This window comes from Cebidichthys violaceus, unplaced genomic scaffold (genome assembly GCF_023349555.1).
Source record: "Cebidichthys violaceus isolate CVI_PGR_0920_01 unplaced genomic scaffold, fCebVio1.0.p SCAF_9, whole genome shotgun sequence".
Lineage (NCBI taxonomy): Eukaryota > Metazoa > Chordata > Actinopteri > Perciformes > Stichaeidae > Cebidichthys > Cebidichthys violaceus.
The window spans coordinates 950,499-970,187 of record NW_027176975.1 but is presented as its reverse complement, the minus strand read 5'-3'; the positions used below and the strand labels follow the sequence as shown (position 1 = coordinate 970,187).

General features: G+C 43.0%; 3 protein-coding genes across 5 annotated transcripts; 1 reads left to right on the top strand and 2 right to left on the bottom strand.

Annotated features, from left to right (window-relative positions):
• Nucleotides 1-2,252: 2,252 nt before the first annotated feature.
• Nucleotides 2,253-7,172, bottom strand: LOC137866849 (radial spoke head 14 homolog). Its single transcript, XM_068703035.1, has 6 exons — nt 6,400-7,172; nt 6,220-6,322; nt 5,545-5,663; nt 4,167-4,392; nt 3,380-3,516; nt 2,253-3,055 (listed from the first exon to the last, which is right to left on the bottom strand). The coding sequence occupies exons 1-6, from the start codon at nt 6,575-6,577 to the stop codon at nt 2,781-2,783; spliced, it is 1,038 nt and encodes a 345-aa protein (XP_068559136.1). The 5' UTR covers nt 6,578-7,172; the 3' UTR covers nt 2,253-2,780.
• Nucleotides 7,173-7,275: 103 nt separating this feature from the next.
• Nucleotides 7,276-10,982, bottom strand: srp19 (signal recognition particle 19). Of its 3 annotated transcripts, none has more exons than XM_068703053.1 (5): nt 10,775-10,981; nt 9,840-9,915; nt 9,445-9,516; nt 9,262-9,370; nt 7,276-7,638 (listed from the first exon to the last, which is right to left on the bottom strand). In XM_068703053.1, the coding sequence occupies exons 1-5, from the start codon at nt 10,810-10,812 to the stop codon at nt 7,508-7,510; spliced, it is 426 nt and encodes a 141-aa protein (XP_068559154.1). In that variant the 5' UTR covers nt 10,813-10,981; the 3' UTR covers nt 7,276-7,507. The 3 variants fall into 3 exon arrangements, with proteins under 3 accessions (XP_068559154.1, XP_068559157.1, XP_068559155.1); XM_068703056.1 differs by having other exon boundaries at nt 7,542-7,634; nt 10,775-10,982; XM_068703054.1 differs by lacking the exon at nt 7,276-7,638 and adding an exon at nt 8,626-8,873 and having other exon boundaries at nt 10,775-10,982.
• A 1,219-nt stretch (nt 10,983-12,201) lies between these two features.
• On the top strand, nt 12,202-19,050 carry ercc6l (excision repair cross-complementation group 6-like). The gene is made up of 3 exons (XM_068702977.1): nt 12,202-12,380; nt 12,952-12,996; nt 15,048-19,050. The coding sequence occupies exons 1-3, from the start codon at nt 12,325-12,327 to the stop codon at nt 18,688-18,690; spliced, it is 3,744 nt and encodes a 1,247-aa protein (XP_068559078.1). The 5' UTR covers nt 12,202-12,324; the 3' UTR covers nt 18,691-19,050.
• Nucleotides 19,051-19,689: the final 639 nt, after the last annotated feature.

Here is a 19,689-nt window from a genome sequence, read left to right as displayed (position 1 = left end):
TTTAAACACGGAGGGGGGGGGGGGGGGGGGGGGGGGGGGGGGGGCTCCTCTGCCCCGCTGCGACGCACCACAGCCCGTCGTGACACAGCGCCGGCTCTCCCCTCCCCCGGACAAGGTCGACCGCAGCCGGGGAGAGGGTCGCACCAGGGTCCCGCTAAAAACCTGTGTATTTAACCCCGACAGTATGTGGTAGTATTCCTCTGATATCTCTATTATACTGTGTGTATATGTAATAAACTTCTCTCCACAGTGTCACTGGACATCAACACACATCTCTAACATATTCTTATTATCGTTATTATGATATCATGTTGACCATACCCACATTCTTAGAATAGTCCTATAACCCTATGGAGTTTTGTATAGGACGTTATTGTAGCGTAATAACGCCTCTATAATACTCTACATCAGGACTTCCGGTTATTACAGGTGATATGTGTGGTCGCACGCGCTCAGCAGAGAGAGGACCTTACCTGTTTGTTGTTGGTCAGAAACATCCAGCAGCTCCGTCACCGACTGTCGGTCTCTGCGCGAGCGCTCCCAAATATAGACGAGGGGAGCGCGTGAGGGTGCGCGCGCCTGTGTGTGTGTGAGATAGCAGCAACGTGTGTGTGTGTGTCTCTGGACCAGTCCATTACCCGTCTCTCTCTCTCTCTCTCTCTCTCTCTCTCTCTCTCTCTCTCTGGTCCAGTCCATTGCCTGTCTTTCTCTCTCTCTCTCTCTGGACCAGTCCATTACCTGTCTCTCTCTCTCTCTCTCTCTCTCTCTCTCTCTCTCTCTCTCTCTGGTCCAGTCCATTACCTGTCTCTCTCTCTCTCTGGTCCAGTCCATTACCTGTCTCTCTCTCTCTCTCTCTCTCTGGTCCAGTCCATTACCTGTCTCTCTCTCTCTCTGGTCCAGTCCATTACCTGTCTCTCTCTCTCTCTCTCTCTCTCTCTCTCTGGTCCAGTCCATTACCTGTCTCTCTCTCTCTCTGGTCCAGTCCATTACCTGTCTCTCTCTCTCTCTCTCTCTCTCTGGTCCAGTCCATTACCTGTCTCTCTCTCTCTCTGGACCAGTCCATTGCCTGTGTCTCTCTCTCTCTCTCTCTCTGGTCCAGTCCATTACCTGTCTCTCTCTCTCTCTGGTCCAGTCCATTACCTGTCTCTCTCTCTCTCTCTCTCTCTCTCTCTCTCTCTCTGGACCAGTCCATTACCTGTCTCTCTCTTTCTCTGGACCAGTCCATTGCCTGTCTCTCTCTCTCTCTCTCTCTCTCTCTCTCTGGTCCAGTCCATTACCTGTCTCTCTCTCTCTCTGGTCCAGTCCATTACCTGTCTCTCTCTCTCTCTCTCTCTGGTCCAGTCCATTACCTGTCTCTCTCTCTCTCTGGTCCAGTCCATTACCTGTCTCTCTCTCTCTCTCTCTCTCTCTCTCTCTCTGGTCCAGTCCATTACCTGTCTCTCTCTCTCTCTGGTCCAGTCCATTACCTGTCTCTCTCTCTCTCTCTCTCTCTCTCTCTCTCTGGTCCAGTCCATTACCTGTCTCTCTCTCTCTCTGGTCCAGTCCATTACCTGTCTCTCTCTCTCTCTCTCTCTCTGGTCCAGTCCATTACCTGTCTCTCTCTCTCTCTGGACCAGTCCATTGCCTGTGTCTCTCTCTCTCTCTCTCTGGTCCAGTCCATTACCTGTCTCCCTCTCTCTCTGGTCCATTATCATTATATTATATATGATATAGACAATATATAATATTTATAATATGATAATATGATATATATATATATAATATCTAAATAACATGGCTCACCTCCTCCTCCTCCTCCTCCTCCTCCTCCTCCTCCTCCAGAGCTCCAGCAGAATCACACAAAGAGCCGATGGCCTTAATTTGAGAGCAGAGCTTCATTGAGAGCAGCAGGTCAGAGAGGACCACGCTGCAGGTGATGGTCCTCAAGCTGTGGTCCTCGGCCCTGCTGGGGTCAGTGGGACAGAGGAGGCCCTCATGGAGTCTTTGTGTTCTGAGTCTAAAGAAGTAAAGTGATGTTCGCTGCTTTAACAGACCGTGAGGGTCCTTCTCAACACATTCAATCATATCATCACTTTAACATTCAGCTCGTTTAGTTCGGGTTCAGCTTGACTTCTTTACTGCCCTTCAAAATAAAACTCCTACGTTTGATTATATGTTAGAACATAGAGAACAAATGAATCGTGAATATTAACATTAAAAGGGCCAATTATTTATTATGTGTCTCACTTCAAAATAAAAGACATAAAGACGATTTCTACAAAATAAGACATAAAGACGCTTTCTACAAAATAAAAGACATAAAGACACTTTCTACAAAATAAAAGACATAAAGACACTTTCTACAAAATAAAAGACATAAAGAGGCTTTCTACAAAATAAAAGACAAAAAGACGCTTTCTACAAAATAAAAGACATAAAGACGCTTTCTACAAAATAAGACATAAAGACGCTTTCTACAAAATAAAAGACATAAAGACGCTTTCTACAAAATAAAAGACATAAAGACGCTTTCTACAAAATAAAAGACATAAAGAGGCTTTCTACAAAATAAAAGACATAAAGACGATTTCTACAAAATAAAAGACATAAAGAGGCTTTCTACAAAATAAAAGACACAAAGAGACTTTCTACAAAATAAAAGACATAAAGAGACTTTCTACAAAATAAAAGAAATAAAGAGTCGAGTTCTAACAGTTGTGAGTAATTAACTAATTACACTTAATGAATAATAATCATTGTTTATTGTGGCTCTGTTCTGGAGGTCTCCAGGTCTCCAGGTCTCAGGGAGTCCAGGTGACGACCCTGACGGTGGTCTCAGCGGCCCTCCGGACGTCCTGGTCCTCCTCCGCCTCGCTCCTCCTCACCAGCAGGGGGAGCTGCTCCAGCAGCAGTACCCGGCCCACCGGGACCTCGGCCAGAGCTGTCAGGGCCCTCAGGGAGTACAGGACCAGGGCCTTCCTCCTCCTCTTCCTCTCCTCCTCCTCCTCCTTTTTGTCCCTGGTCACCAGGTCCAGGAGGACGGGGATGACGTTCAGATCCAGACACCGCTGCTTACCTGCAATCAGACTCTGTTACCTGATTGGTTTAGGAGGAGTCACATGGTGCCCCATGCCCCCTGTCTGTCCCTCTCCTGTCTTTCCTCCTGCCTGTCTCCCTCCTGTCTGTCCCTCTCCTGTCTTTCCTCCTGTCTGACTTTCCTCCTGTCTGTCCCTCTCCTGTTTCCCTCCTGTCTGTCCCTCTCCTGTATGTCCCCCTCCTGTTTGTCCCTTTCCTGTCTGTCTCCCTCCTGTCTCCTGAGGCTCATGGGTATTGTAGTATTTTGATGTGTTTCATCTGTAGTTCCAGTGAGGGTGAAGTACTTGACGGTGTGTATTTGTACCTGCGGTGATGATAACCGTGTACATGATGACTCCTGCAGCGTTGGTCTGAACCTCCAGGTCCTGGTCCTGCAGCAGGTCCACCAGGACAGGAAGTAGCTCCTCCTCACACACCCGCCGCCTCCCGTCCTCACAGACACTGAAACAGGATTAAAGGGACAGTTTGGGTTATTTTTAGTGAGGTTATAAGAGGTTCTTATCCATCAGTTAGTGGGTTAGTGTTGTTGTGTGACTTTAGTGAATCTGAACTAACTCTCTAAAACACTAAAGTCACACAACAACACTAACTAACTAACTAACTAACTAACTAACTAACTAATCGACGGAGGAGCAGTAGTTCACTGACTCCTGTGTTCTGAGAGGTAAAATCACTGGTTTTATGAATGGAGTCTGGTGTCAGACAGCACAGAGTGATGTTGAAAGGAGATGAAGTGTTGGTTAAAGCTTAGACACTTCATGGAGTTGTGAATGTTAGTTGAAGTGGAGTTTGAGTGAAAGTTTAGAACGAGGTTTGATGTTAAATGCTGAGCGACGTCGACATAAAGGAGCCGAAAGGAGCTAAAGTGTAACACCGAGAGGAGTTCCTGACGTTTCAGTTGAGGTATAACAACTGAATGAAGTTGAAGCGTTGAGTTCAAGTTGAATCACTGAAAGGAACTTAAGTGTTTGTTAAAGTGTAACACATACAGGAGTTCCTGAAGTTTGAGCTTAGGTATAAGAAGTAAATGAAGTTGAAGCGTAGAGTTCAAGCTGAATCACTGAAAGGAGTTGAAGTGTCGTGTGTTTAACCTGAGGTTCATCAGGGCTGCAGCCGCTTCCCTGCGGATGTTCGGGGAGCGGTGGGAGAGTTTGCGTCCCAGCAGCGAGACACCGTCAGAGGCCAAAGCCGGCAGAGCGTCCAGCCTGGAGCAGGAGGTGATGGTGGAGAGGAGCAGCACCTCCTCTTCCTCCTCTTCCTCCTCCTCTCTGAGCTTCAGCATCAGTTTAGGAACCAGAGGCAGCAGAGCTTCTGCACCTGAAGGGATTTTAATCTCACGTCAGACAAACTTCACTGTAAGAGGATTACATGAAGATGTGATTATTGATACTTAGTGTGTGTATTCATGTATAAATATAATATAGAATATCATGTATTTACACAGTAAAGCAGAATAATATAGAACAATATGAAATAAAAGAGAGAAGTAATGTAGTATTATCTAAGATAATATATAGTATACTGCAGTCATTTAACAGAATATAATACAACCACAACAATAATAATATCAACTATAACAATTATAATAATACGTGATAATAATTACTATTATTGTTGTCATCATAATTTATATCATTTTTATTATCAGAGCTATAATAATAATTAGAATAATCACCATTATTATTATTATTGCTATTATTTAGTACATTATTATTGTAGCGGCGTTCCCTCGGTTTTGTTCAATATTAAGCCGCAAATGAGCTGCAGGCACAGTGACTTCATTTCCTCACGCGAATGACAGGAGATCGTTTAGTTCTTTTCCGTTTGTCTTTATTTTGCAGCAAAGCTTTAACTAAATATACAAACAATATTCTCTGTCACACGGTAGATAAACTATGTGCTCCCATGTCTAACGCAGCTCTTCGTTTGCACCTGCTGCCGCCATGACGTCATTAAAACACGACACAAGGGAGCGTCACTCGTTAACATAAATGTCTTTCAATATATTTTACATATCTTAGTTCCTACACAATGAGCATAATTCAGAAATTAAATGATAAATATTCACAAAATTCCAATTAAATAATATATACACCTGTGGCTCTTACAATTATCATATCTATAATAATTTAATTTGTATTATTAATAATAATATTATTATTAATAATAATAATATTAATATTATTATGATTAATACAGTTTCACAGTCACTCACTAGTTGTACTGCTGTCGATTACTACAAATAAGTACAACTATTACTTATCCTACCATTTATTTATATATATATAAATACATGTGTATAATAATATGTATATTATATATTTCTTTCTTTAATAAATCTCTCTCTGTGGTGTGAAACAGCGTTAATATATTCAGTGGAATGTTATTAATATGAAGCTTGAATGAACGACGCAGCCTGTTCTTCATCACTGATCACACCTGTGATCAGCTGTGATCAGCTGAGTTTACCTGCAGGCAGCAGCGCGAGGCGGTCCAGCACGCGGAGGACGCTCCTCCTGCAGGAGGGGGAGGAGTCATCCAACAGCTGAGAGAGAGGAGGGAGGAGGGAGGAGGACAGAAGGGCCTGTCTGAGGGAGGAGGAGACAAGAGAGACACCTTTTACTGCGGAGTGATACCGCCACCTGCTGGAGACACCAGGGACTACAACCAGGACTACAGGTACAACCAGTATAACAAGTACTACACCTGCTGGAAACACCAAGGACTACAACCAGTACTACAAGTACTACTTTACTGTGTGTGTATCACAGTCTGAGAGAGCTCCATTAAAACTCATCTTCATCTTCACATATTCATCCACCGCTAAAAATAGTCCCCAACAGAGTCTCTATTTCCTAGTTTTAGTCCTCCTGTCTGTCTTCTTTTTCTATGACTCATCTTCTCTCCTGCCTGTCTCACAACTCATGTCTGTCTGTCTCCTTCCTGTCTCCTGTCTCCTTCCTGTGTGTCTGTCTCCTTCCTGTCTGTCTCCTTCCTCCCTCCTCCCTCCTGTCTGTCTCCTTCCTCCCTCCTCCCTCCTGTCTGTCTCCTTCCTCCCTCCTCCCTCCTGTTTGTCTCCTTCCTCCCTCCTGTCTGTCTCTCCTTCCTGTCTCCTCCCTCCCTCCTTCCTGTCTGTCTCTCTACCTGCTGATGTTGTGTGAGGTCAGCAGGTGAAGCAGTTCGCAGGTTTTTGTTCTGACAGAAGAATCTTCATCCTCCAACAAAACATTCAGCTGCTGCAGAAAACCTGCAGAAGAAGAACAACACATTATGTTTTATATATATATATATATATATTTTTTTTTAGATAAAGATAAGTGTTACCCCCTCTGACGGTCTGGTAGACCCGGTCCTGGTCGTGGTGGATCAGGTCGCAGAGTGAACCCAGAGCCCGGAGCCTCGTGTCCGCCTCCGGCCGCAGAAGGTCCCCGAACAGCTGCGGCACCGCGCGGCGCCCGAAGGCCACCGGAGCCCGGGTCGAGTCTACGAGAGGACCGGGCATCCGTCCGGTTCACGAGACGGAGAGCTAGTCAAGAGACGCAGAAACACGGTTGCCTAGAAACTGTATACAGAAAGCCACGGAGATGACGTCACATCCGGGGGGGAATAGGCGTCAGCTAAATAGTTTTTACATCTGTTAGCTTAGCTTTAGCTTCACGGTTTAAAGCCGGGATCTTACTTTAATTATTTAGTAAATTATTTCATTAATTTCATTTTTACTAACTATTAAATACATACAGAATGTCTCAAACCTGAAAATAAAAAAACAGAATTAAAACAGAAACAATAATTTAAAATCATCTAAATTAGAATAACTTTCACATGCTGACTTTAATGAGTTTGTACTCTTAATGTTACCGAGGATGAAATACACATTCATGTTCGTACGTCTCATGACGTATCTTATGTTCATGTTCAGATGTAACGTCCAGAGATCCACACGTTCAATTACATTTTGGTGATTTCAGAAACATCAAAAACTATTTCAGAAACGTTATAAAAGTGGAACTTTTGAGACGTTTATCAAAATGTGGAGTCGTGTTCATTTGTAGGTTCACCAGCTGGTTTGTGTGTTTTTCCTCATGTTGTGATCATTGTTTTCATGATCATTTAAATATCTTACTAGATGTCTAAAAGCAAAGTAGTCAGATCTGAACTTCAAACATCGGTTCAGTTGAACAACAGATGAAACCAAACAAGTGAGAAAATGAACTCTTTTATTCTTCTACATGTGGAGGAAGAGGACCGAGGTGTTCATCACTAAGTAAAGAATAGATCTGATCAATAGAGTCAGAATATAAAGAGGAAACAGAGCGGATGAGTCTCTGGGTTCACAACAACACACCCATAAAAAAAACTATCTCCACTGAAATGTGTTTATATTTAAAATGAATTAAAAAAAGAAAAAAAAGAATGTGTGATTTCTTTGAGTCTATTTCTTCTTCTTCTTGCTCTTCTTTCCTCCGTCTCCCTGCTGAGAGCTGGTGTCTCCTCCTCCACTCTTCTGGGTCCTGGTCTTTAGTTTAGGGATCATCTCCGCTACGTAGAACATCACCTCCCTACCTGTAAACAACAACAACATCACCACCTCCCTACCTGTAAACAACAACAACAACAACAACATCACCTCCCTACCTGTAAACAACAACAACAACAACAACATCACCTCCCTACCTGTAAACAACAACAACACCTCCCTACCTGTAAACAACAACAACAACACCTCCCTACCTGTAAACAACAACAACAACACCTCCCTACCTGTAAACAACAACAACAACATCACCTCCCTACCTGTAAACAACAACAACATCACCTCCCTACCTGTAAACAACAACAACATCACCTCCCTACCTGTAAACAACAACAACATCACCTCCCTACCTGTAAACAACAACAACAACACCTCCCTACCTGTAAACAACAACAACAACACCTCCCTACCTGTAAACAACAACAACACCTCCCTACCTGTAAACAACAACAACAACATCACCTCCCTACCTGTAAACAACAACAACATCACCTCCCTACCTGTAAACAACAACAACATCACCTCCCTACCTGTAAACAACAACAACACCTCCCTACCTGTAAACAACAACATCACCTCCCTACCTGTAAACAACAACATCACCTCCCTACCTGTAAACAACAACATCACCTCCCTACCTGTAAACAACAACAACACCTCCCTACCTGTAAACAACAACAACATCACCTCCCTACCTGTAAACAACAACAACACCTCCCTACCTGTAAACAACAACATCACCTCCCTACCTGTAAACAACAACAACATCACCTCCCTACCTGTAAACAACAACAACAACACCTCCCTACCTGTAAACAACAACATCACCTCCCTACCTGTAAACAACAACATCACCTCCCTACCTGTAAACAACAACATCACCTCCCTACCTGTAAACAACAACATCACCTCCCTACCTGTAAACAACAACAACACCTCCCTACCTGTAAACAACAACAACATCACCTCCCTACCTGTAAACAACAACAACACCTCCCTACCTGTAAACAACAACAACATCACCTCCCTACCTGTAAACAACAACAACATCACCTCCCTACCTGTAAACAACAACAACAACAACAACATCACCTCCCTACATTACATTACAGTCATTTATCAGACGCTTTTATCCAAAGCGACTTACAATTCAGTATCTATCTGCACACCGTGGACGCAGCTACGGGAGCAATATTGGGGTTAAGTGTCTTGCTCAAGGACACATTGACTAGACTAGTACCTGTAAACAACATCACCTCCCTACCTGTAAATAACAACAAACGTCACATATCTGGACTGAGGAGGAGTGACGTAGAGACCTGTCAATCAGTGTGTAGCCCCGCCCCTAAATCATCCCCTCTTTATGGTCTGTGTGACTCTAAATGGAGCATAATGTACTAAATGAACATCATGCTGTATTGAAGAAGACTGTAAACTAGAGATTGAGACCATAAACTCATGTTTACAATGTTTACTGAGGGAATAAATCAAGAGAGAAGTAGAGTCATTTTAGACTAGACTTCTATACAACCAGAGGAGTCGCCCCCTGGTGGACACTAGAGAGAATGCAGCTTTAACACGTGAAGCTCTGAAGAACCAGATGTTTGTCTCCTGGTTAGGACATGATGTCCTACAGAGACTGGAGGACTTACGGGACGTGAACTTGTCCAGACAGAAGCTTCCGTCTTCCTGCTTCACCTGAACTCTGACTCGACCTCTGAACTGGACGTCTCTGTTCCACTCTCTGGGGTGCATTTTGTTCTGGAAAACACAAGATTTATGTATAAATATACGCGTTACCTTCTTTGCTGAGTGACTCTTCTTCTTCTTCTTACCTCCACGTAGACGTTCATCCCGGCGGCCGTCAGCACGTCTCTGATCTCAGCACAGGACGGGTTCTCCACCGCCTGCAGACAGATGACGAGAACATTACGCAACAGCTCGTCTGAAGGCGGACAAATCAAACCAACCCGTCAGTTTACATTACATTACATCACAGTCATTTATCAGACGCTTTTATCCAAAGCGACTTACAGTTCAGTATCTACAGACTGTAGACGCAGCTACAGGAGACATTCTGGGGTTAAGTGTCTTGCTCAAAGACACATCGACATGAGACTAGTAGAGCAGGAGCCGGGGATCGAACCGCCGACCTCCACTTATCCATGTTCACCCCAACCACCACCAGCAGTCTAAAGGTGAACAAATCAAACAGTACAGATGGAGGAACCTTCTCTGTTGGGATCCTTCGTCCTTCAGCCAGAGTCTTCTTACTGTTGATGTAGATCGGATAGACGCAGATGAACCTGGAACACACACACACACACACACACACACACACACACACACACACACACACACACACACTTATTAGTTCACTGAACATCTGTGGAAACAAAGGCTTTAAATTGGTATTTTCTGACTTTTTATAGACAAAACTATTCATCAATTAACTGAAACAGATAATCTACAGATTATTACATAATACATATATATTAATCCTAGCAGATCATTTCTCACATCAAAACAATCCAGATCCATCATCTCCTCTGAACGGAGGAGTCATTTATAACGGACACGTTAAATCAAGATTAATCTCATTTAAATGATGTCAGATCAGACAACAAACCGTCATGAACGGTCGTACGTTGGTTAAAGGAGCCTTAATACACGTCATGCTAAAGGTCTCCACCGACACACCAGACTTCCTGTAACAACAGACCACTTTAACACGTTGCACTGTTCCTACAGAAGACTTCACAGAACACGTCTGCGTGTGTAAACACGACAAACCGTCACTCTGAAGTGTTTAGTGATACACGGGATTCATTCTGCTAAACAGGTAACTCGGTTTACGACAGTTTAACTAGTTGACGTTACTCCCACAATCCCTCGCTTCTCTTCAACGTGACGGTTTTAATGAACCATTCACCTTTAAAAAGTCGTTTTTTGTTATGATTAAAAGCTAAAAAACGAATTAAATGAACGCCGAATTGAAGACTGACTCTTTAACATCGCCATGTTTGTTACTGAAACTGATAAAAAGCAAGTTATGTTCACAGATTCAAGAGTTCTATTTATATTCACAAGTCTTCTGAACGGGTTCGTCAGCTCGTGAGCTTTAGCTTTAGCTATGCTAACAGGCTAGCCTCTACAAGAACTCACCTCTCTTTGTCAGCGGGGTTTTGAGAGAGATGCGCCATGTTTGGTCGGTTGTTCGTCTAAACCTCAGCCGGAGAAAACGACTAACGACACGGTTTGATTCCCGTAAACCACGCCGCCATACGGCCGCTCAGCACGCACTGTGACCGGCTGTTGACAAGCAGAAGGTGCGCTCGATTTAATTCTTCTTCTTCTTCTTCTTCTTCTTCTTCTTCTTCTTCTTCAGTTTAATGGCGGACTACAAACCAGCGTTTAAGCTGCGTGCTGCCACCTAGTGACCCGGAGTGTGTAACACCATGACTTTATGACATTTAAACACAATAATAATGTTATTATTTATGAATAAAATAAACAAACAAACAAAATAAATAACAAATAATAATAAACTTCATATAGAAGACATCATGACTTTATGACATAATTCAAACACAATAATAATGTTAATATTTATTAATACAAATAAATACATATTCTATACTTTATATAGAAGACATCATGACTTTATGACATTAGTCACATTAAATACACGGAAATATGACTGTGTTTAAATACACAGTAATATTACTGTGTTTAAATACAGAGTAATATTGTTACTATTATAAATTTAATAACATTCTAAGGGAATGAAAACAAACCAGTTTGATTTCAGGTAATTATATATTTATGGAAACATGTGATTATTACATTACATTTCATTAATAGATGCTCCTAAACTTACAATTGTTCCTTTCAATTGGAACCACAGGAAACTAAACCACATCTGCTCAATGCAAACAACAGAAGAAGACAAAATACAGATGTTTACTTTACAAAAGAGAAGCGCGTATAAAAGGAAGAGAGGCAGAAGAGTTCTTCATGAAGTCCTGAGAACAGAACTGTTTATTATCAACTATGTTACACAAACAATAAACAATTAAAACATCATTTAAAAATAGAAAACATTACAATAAACTATGATAAACAAATAACAGTACGTTAAAACAAGTACATTATTAAAGTGTCAAGTGTATATGAAGAGAGAAAAGATGTTCACAGGTGTAACAGTAGGACATTTTATTTTTTGAATTGTATTTTATTTAAATATGTTTTCATACAGTCAGTAGTTGCCCTGGTACATGTTTATAATTATAAATTAATATTATTTGGGCTACACACGATGTTTTTCTGCCAGAAAACACGTTGTAATGTATATTTGTCTCAATAAAGTTGAAAAGAAAGAGAAGAAGAAAAAAAGAGACCGGCGTTCTCTTTCCGGCCTGGATCAGCGCTGCTCATTGGCTGTGCTGTGGTGTTGATCCCTCCTACTTTACTTGTATTTTTTTCCTCTCCCTCCCGATTGGACAACTGCGTTAACGCGTCACAACAGCGTCCTCTCTGATTCGCTGGAAACATTTTGGCGGGGCCGGACGCTGCTCCGTTCAAAACACACAACAACTCACAGCAGCAGCAACGTTACGTGAAATAAACTCACTCATTCACGAGTGTTTGTGTCGGATTGTCTCCTTCGACTCTTCTTAGTTCTATCCTGCCGGTGAGAAGCTCACTTTGTCGGGATGGATGTCCGTCAGCATAACGGCGACGTTGCGGAGATTTCCATGAAACTGGATGAGTGAGTACTGCTAATGCTACGGCTAGCTAGCATCAGTGCTAACAGTTAGCATCAATGCTAACGCCCACTGGTTGACTTTACTGTAGCTTTGGCCACATTTATGCTAACAGTTAGCATTGCTGATACTTTAACTAACGTTACATGACACTGATAATACTTGTGTACTTTTACTGCTGATACTTTTACTACATGACACTGATAATACTTGTGTACTTTTACTGCTGATACTTTTACTACATGACACTGATAATACTTGTGTACTTTTACTGCTGATACTTTTACTACATGACACTGATAATACTTGTGTACTTTTACTGCTGATACTTTTACTACATGACACTGATAATACTTGTGTACTTTTACTGCTGATACTTTTACTACATGACACTGATAATACTTGTGTACTTTTACTGATACTTTAACGAAATTAAGCTGACAATACTTGTGTACTTTTTCTTCAGTAGTATTTAGAGTGAAGGCCTTGGAGTATTTGTACATCGTTGTATTGATCACAGTGTATTTTCTATCAATGATTCTTTGATGTTTTTTAACCCTGAACTCGTCTCCTCAGGTGTTTGTCTGTGGACTCAGACGACCAGATGGAAGCCTACCACAGGTAGACTTCATCTTTATTCTATTAAACTACATCTATTAAACTACATCTATATTCTATTAAACTACATCTTTATTCTATTAAACTACATCTATTAAACTACATCTATATTCTATTAAACTACATCTTTATTCTATTAAACTACATCTTTATTCTATTAAACTACATCTATTAAACTACATCTATATTCTATTAAACTACATGTTTATTCTATTAAACTACATGTTTATTCTATTAAACTACATCTATTAAACTATATCTATATTCTATTAAACTACATGTTTATTCTATTAAACTACATCTATTAAACTACATGTTTATTCTATTAAACTACATCTATTAAACTACATGTTTATTCTATTAAACTACATCTATATTCTATTAAACTACATGTTTATTCTATTAAACTACATCTTTATTCTATTAAACTACATCTTTATTCTATTAAACTACATCTGTTAAGCTACATCTTTATTCTATTAAATATGAAGTCAGACTAAAGACACTGAGGGCTTCAGATGGTGTAAATAACAAGAAGATGATTTATTTTAACTTTTTACTTCCTGTTTTAAACGTCTTTCAGGCTCTTTCCTCACGAGATGAAACAATCTATTTACTTGTTTTTGTCAAAACAGCTTCAATAACAAACTTTTATATTTGATGAATAACTATATAAATATCCTTTTGATTTCATGTGTTTTTATTATTATTCCATCTTTAAAGTTTCTGTGTAACTTTAAGATGACGGGCTGAACACAGATGTACCGTCCTCTTTGTTTACTCTTTATGCTCCCTGTGCTGTTTGTTGCATTATTCTTTAAACCACCAGAGGGCGTAATAATAAAATGAACCGAAGAATAGAAAACAACGGATCATAAAACTCACGGATCAGATCAGCACAAAATTAAAAAAGGATACTAATTATTGATCCTCGATTATCCTTTTAACAGATACAGATCTCTTTGATGTTTGATTAGAGCAGCTGGTCTACAAGGATCCACAATATTGTGTTTTTTCATAATTTTTACAGATGTATAATGCTGTGTTTAGAGCTTGTGTTATGAAGTTAAACATCATAATTACATTACAATAATTCATCTCTAACATCTATTTTATATTAACATGAAAACATCTCCTTCAAACTACTGGATTTATTCAAGTTTATCACCAAAACTACATTTTACAGATTACATGTGAACACATCACGATAACGTTATAATGTACCTTCAGCCAGTACTCATGTTCACTGAGCAGAGCCTGAAGGCATCATGATGTAACTGAAGTGAACCTCCGTTGGTTAGCCGTTAGCGGTGCTGCTAACGTTACTAGCTCTCTTCTTGATTAGTTGTTAACAATGAAACATGATCAGAGATCAGAGACTAGAACCACATGATCTACTGAGTACTGGAGGAGAACCATCGTCAGGAGAACTTTATTTACACTGTGATGGTTAACGATAAAACTTTATTTACTCTGTGATGTTAACAGTAAAACTTTATTTACACTCTGATGGTTAACGGTAAACTGTGGGGGGGTCTACAACCTGAGACATTATTCCCTCTGCTTTCAAACATCTACAAATACAGAAGTCTTTGATATTAAACATCGGCATATAGGGAATATAGTTGAGGTTTTGGGTTTGAATTTATTTAGCATTTCAATGTTTTCTCATAAGATAAGTAAGTTAAAGATGAGCTTTATAGCCTTTTGTGACCCTGTTTTGGAAAGTGTTTGTTTAATGTGATACACAAAAGTGTTTAAATGATTTTAATAAGAACATTGTTTTTGTCACGTGTGTTAATATGAATATACAGATGTTTTAATTCTAAAATATAGTTGGAAAGTTAAAACAAGTAATCACGTTGTTTTTGTTCAGTAAGGAGAGAAATAGAACTCTTTGAAGGTAAAATGTTTGCTGGAGCATAAGTTGGTGCCTTCACCAGAGACGAGAAGTCATGGCCAGAATGGACCAAACTGCACCATTAAATAGAAAAGCACTAGAACTAATGACTGTCTTATTAATAACCCGCTGATGTCCTGTTTCTTCCCTTCAGATTAATTCAAGATGGTAAAGACGTCGGCAGACAAGGCGACATGAAGAAAGCGCTGAAGTTCTTCAAACTGGCGAACGACATCCGGCAGAGCGAGAAGCTTGAAAGCAGAATAAAGAAGATCGAGGAACATCTCTCTCAGGACGAGTCTGAGGAAGAAGACGACGACTTTGTCGACGTTAACGGCAGTGGTTTGATGCTGTTCAAAGAGTTGTACGACAAGCTTTACGACTACCAGAGGAACGGAGTGGCCTTCCTATACGGCCTGCACAGAGACGGGCGTAAAGGGGGGATCCTGGCAGACGACATGGGCCTCGGTAAAACCATCCAGGTGATCTCATTCCTCTCCGGGATGTATGACAGCGAGCTGGCGAAGCACACTCTGCTGGTCATGCCCACGTCTCTCATCACCAACTGGACCAAGGAGTTCGCCAAGTGGACTCCCGGCATGAGGGTCAAGGAGTTTCACGGCACCGGCAAAGAGAGGACCAGGAATCTGGAGAAGGTCCAGAGGAGGAGCGGCGTCGTCATCACCACGTACACCATGGTCATGAATAACTGGCAGCAGTTGTCGTCGTACAACGGCGGAGAGTTCACTTGGGACTATGTGATCCTGGATGAGGCGCACAAGATAAAGAACACGTCCACCAAATCGGCCAAAAGTGTCTACGCCATACCGTCAAAAAACCGGGTTCTTCTCACGGGCACGCCGGTCCAGAACAACCTGAAGGAGATGTGGGCTCTCTTTGACTTTGCGTGCCACGGCACTCTCCTGGGGACAGCTAGAACATTTAAAACAGAGTATGAGAACCCCATCACCCGGGCCAGAGAGAAGGACGCCACTCCGGGGGAAAAGGCTCTCGGGTCTCGGATGTCGGAGAACCTCATGACCATAATACAACCCTACTTCCTCCGCAGGACAAAAGCAGAAGTGCAGAAGGACAAAATCAACCGCGAACAACAGGAAGGCAAAGACGGCCGAGTCCCAAAACCTCAGAAAGACTCCGGAGCCGTCATGCCGACGCTGAAGAGGAAGAACGACCTGATTGTCTGGACTTACCTGAGCGCCGTCCAGGAGGACATCTACAGGCAGTTCATCTCTCTGGACCACATCAAGGAGCTGCTCATGACGACCAGATCGCCTCTGGCCGAACTCAACATCATGAAGAAGTTGTGCGACCACCCGAGACTGTTCTCTGCTGCAGCCATAGCCAAGCTGGGCTTGGAGGAGAGTAGAGCTGACGGTCAGCAGAACGGCAACGTGGAGGTGGACCCAGGAAGCATCGCCAACATCCCCGACGACACATTGATATCAGAGTCCGGGAAACTGGTCTTTCTGTTCGCTCTTCTCGAGAGGCTCCGAGACGAAGGCCACCGAACGCTGGTCTTCGCTCATTACAGGAAGGTGCTCGACATCATCGAACGCATCCTGGGCAACCGAGGCTTCAAGGTGATGCGGCTGGACGGGACGATTACTCAGATCGCAGAGCGAGAGCGGCTCATCACTCGGTTCCAGGCGGACCGAAGCTACTCCGTCTTCCTCCTCACCACACAGGTCGGAGGAGTCGGCATCACTTTGACGGCGGCCGACCGAGTCGTGATCTACGATCCCAGCTGGAACCCGGCGACGGACGCCCAGGCCGTGGACAGAGCGTACCGCATCGGACAGACCGAAAACGTGGTCATCTACAGGTTGATCACCTGCGGCACGGTGGAGGAGAAGATCTACAGACGGCAGGTCTTCAAGGACTCCCTCATCCGGCAGAGCACCGGGGACAAGAAGAACCCGTTTCGTTACTTCAGCAGGCAAGACTTGAAGGAGCTCTTCATCCTGGAGGATACGCGGTCTTCGTCCACGCAGCTGCAGCTCCAAGAGCTGCACTCCAGACACCGACGGACGGACCCCGAACTGGACGAGCACATCGCCCACCTCCACACCATGGAGATGTTTGGGATCTCCGACCACGATCTCATGTTCTCCGTCGACGTCAACCACGACGAGGCACCGGAGGACCAGGAGGCGCACCACTACATCGAGGGGCGGGTCCAGAAGGCCCAGGAGCTGATGAAGGCCGAGTCGGAGCTGCAGATGCAGCTGGCGGATAGCATGGCATCCAGCACAGAGCCGGCCTGGCTCAGACAACCAGAGTCCAACAACAACTGGGAGCAGTCTCACAAGAAAAAGAATCCAAGACCAAGTCCTTCCTTTCCACAGCCCGACCGCAAATTCAACGGGTCACCCATTGTTGTGGAGTTGGACCAGTCTGGTTCTGACAAGGAGGGTGTCCAACAGAATGGTACCCCGGTTATTGATCTCACCGTAGATGAGAGTATGTCCGAAGAACAACCTGTTGTTCTAGAAGGAAGCCGAGACGAGCTTCCAGAGCAGAACCTGTATTCACCGAAACACCCGTCCGTCGAGCGGGAGAGGAGCTCCATAGAAGAGGAGGAGGACGCCACCCCTCAGGTGAATGAGGACTCTCTGGTGGTGTCGGAGACCAGCAATGCTGCAGCAGGTGATACGGCGGACGTCTCCGTTCAAGACTTGATGGACCAGTCGGCGACGTCTGAGCCGTACGTCACAGCCGGTGATGAACCTCCTGAACCTCTGCAGAACAAAAGACTTTCTGTCCTGAAGCTGGATTTGGATCCTAAGACGGACGCGTCGTCCAGAGTCAGCTCAGGACTGGAATCCTTTGAGGGCAACTTCAACTTACAGCTTGAAGAAAGTGACTTCTCGGACCGAGAAGTTCTGGATCATCGGGAGACCGAAGAGGAGGAGAGGAAGCTGCTGTCACAGCTGCAGATGGAGGGCACTTTTGATGTTTATAAATCCCTTTCTGAGAGTCAACATAAAGAAAAGCTCAGTCTCAGTCACGCCTCTGAGATGGACCAGTCCATGGACGACTCCATTGTGGCCATCAAGAAGAAGAGAGCAGCAGTGATTTACGATAGTGAAGACGAGGACGAGGACGATGGGGGTCAACACAACCACTCCTTCGAGGTTCTCGGAGCCTCCACGCCCAAATCAGGCCCCGCCCCTCTGCGGTCGAGAAAGAGCGTCGGAGGAAACACCTCCGTGGCCTCACGCCGGTCCTTCATCATGTCCATGATTGAAGACACCGACATGGCTGATGAAGATGATGTGGAGGTTTCAGGGAGGCACCCGGACGAAGAGGAAGTCATTGGTTCAACTCGTGATGAGCTTCAGCTGGAGGAGACGGTGGGAGAGACATTAAACTCTGAGGAGGAAGAGGAGGAGTCTGGACAGGAAGTGAGCAATAATATGGAAGAGGAGGAGTCTGAACAGGAAGTGAGCAATGACATGGAGTCTGGACAGGAAGTGAGCAATACCATGGAGGAGTTTGGACAGGAAGTGAGCAATAAGGTTGAGGAGGAGGAGTCTGGACAGGAAGTGAGCAATACCATGGAGGAGGAAGAGGAGGAGTCTGGACAGGAAGTGAGCAATAAGGTTGAGGAGGAGTCCTTCGTCTCGCTGGTCAGAAGAGGGAAGGAGAGGAGCGGTGAGGGGAAGCTGGACGAGGCGTTGAACTTGTTCCTGAGAGCCATCGACATGAAACCTGGAGACCCTGAAGTCCAGCTGATGACCATCCAGCTGTACCGGCAGCTGAGCCAGAGAAGCTAACCTCAAGCCTGTCAGACTCTGGTGATTTAGATTTGCACATTTGTTCATAAAGTAACTGTACAGAAGAGAGTGGGGACGAGATACTAAAGATGTTCATGTTGCATGGAATCTGTATGTATTAATTTTATCGTTGTGATAGAACAGTGACAGGTTCTTCTTGTACTTGTATTTTTTTTACCTTGCTAATAAACGTTCCAGTAAATCTTTTTTATCTACATTTCATTTGATGTCTTTGGGTCGAGACCAACATGCAAGATTTCTATATTGATTTATTAATTATTCCTGAAACCTGTACTCTGTAAATACTTTGTTGTATTTATTGTATCTTGCTGAAAAAGTTTAAATATATTTGGAAATATATATTTGTATTTACTTTGTTTTCTTTGGGTTGAGTCCTAGATTGATGATTATTCCTGCATTAGTTTACGTTTTTTAATTAATCTGCAGGTTATTTTTTAGTCTTATATAAATAGTGACAGATTCCCATCAAGAGTTCCCAAAACAAACGACGTCTTCAACAGTAAAACAAAGATATTCAGCTGTTAAATATAATATGTGAAGTTTTACATATTTTGATATTTTCTTTGAATATACGTGGTGTCGTTAAATCATATAAACTCATATTTAAAGAAGTTAAAGTTTAGATAATCTTCTTTATTGGGATTCATTTTCAGCCAATCAGCAATGACTTACAGACTCTTGTCTCTCATTGGCTGAGGGTACGTTTGAACAACGTGTCGGGACCTCCCGGTGGGGTTTGGGTGAAGGTCGAACTTTGAACATTATCAAATTATAATAAAGTTATGAAGGAGCGCTCGATTTATTCCTCTGTACAGCCCGACGTAGAGAGCGCATGCGCGGTTGGAGCTATTTTCTTTTCTTTTTTTCCCCCAGCTGTAGATTAGTTTTGTGACGTCAGCAGAAACTAACTAGCCAATGACTTCTGGCTTCACTTGTGAGACTTCAAAATAAAAGCTCTGGAGTTTTGACGGCACAAAA

Bases quoted from the DNA above. Each gene is read 5' to 3' on its own strand.
- LOC137866849 (XM_068703035.1), bottom strand. From the start codon at position 6,577: ATGCCCGGTCCTCTCGTAGACTCGACCCGGGCTCCGGTGGCCTTCGGG. The intron at 6,323-6,399 runs GTAACACTTATC...CTTCTTCTGCAG, and splicing joins CTACCAGACCGTCAGAGGGG to GTTTTCTGCAGCAGCTGAAT. The intron at 3,056-3,379 runs GTACAAATACAC...GTCTGATTGCAG, and splicing joins CACGGTTATCATCACCGCAG to GTAAGCAGCGGTGTCTGGAT.
- srp19 (XM_068703053.1), bottom strand. From the start codon at position 10,812: ATGGCGCATCTCTCTCAAAACCCCGCTGACAAAGAGAG. The intron at 9,916-10,774 runs GTGAGTTCTTGT...TGTGTGTTCCAG, and splicing joins AACCCCGCTGACAAAGAGAG to GTTCATCTGCGTCTATCCGA. The intron at 7,639-9,261 runs GTAAGTCCTCCA...TGTTGTTTACAG, and splicing joins TCTGGACAAGTTCACGTCCC to GTAGGGAGGTGATGTTCTAC.
- ercc6l (XM_068702977.1), top strand. From the start codon at position 12,325: ATGGATGTCCGTCAGCATAACGGCGACGTTGCGGAGATTTCCATGAAA. The intron at 12,381-12,951 runs GTGAGTACTGCT...TCGTCTCCTCAG, and splicing joins ATTTCCATGAAACTGGATGA to GTGTTTGTCTGTGGACTCAG. The intron at 12,997-15,047 runs GTAGACTTCATC...TCTTCCCTTCAG, and splicing joins CAGATGGAAGCCTACCACAG to ATTAATTCAAGATGGTAAAG.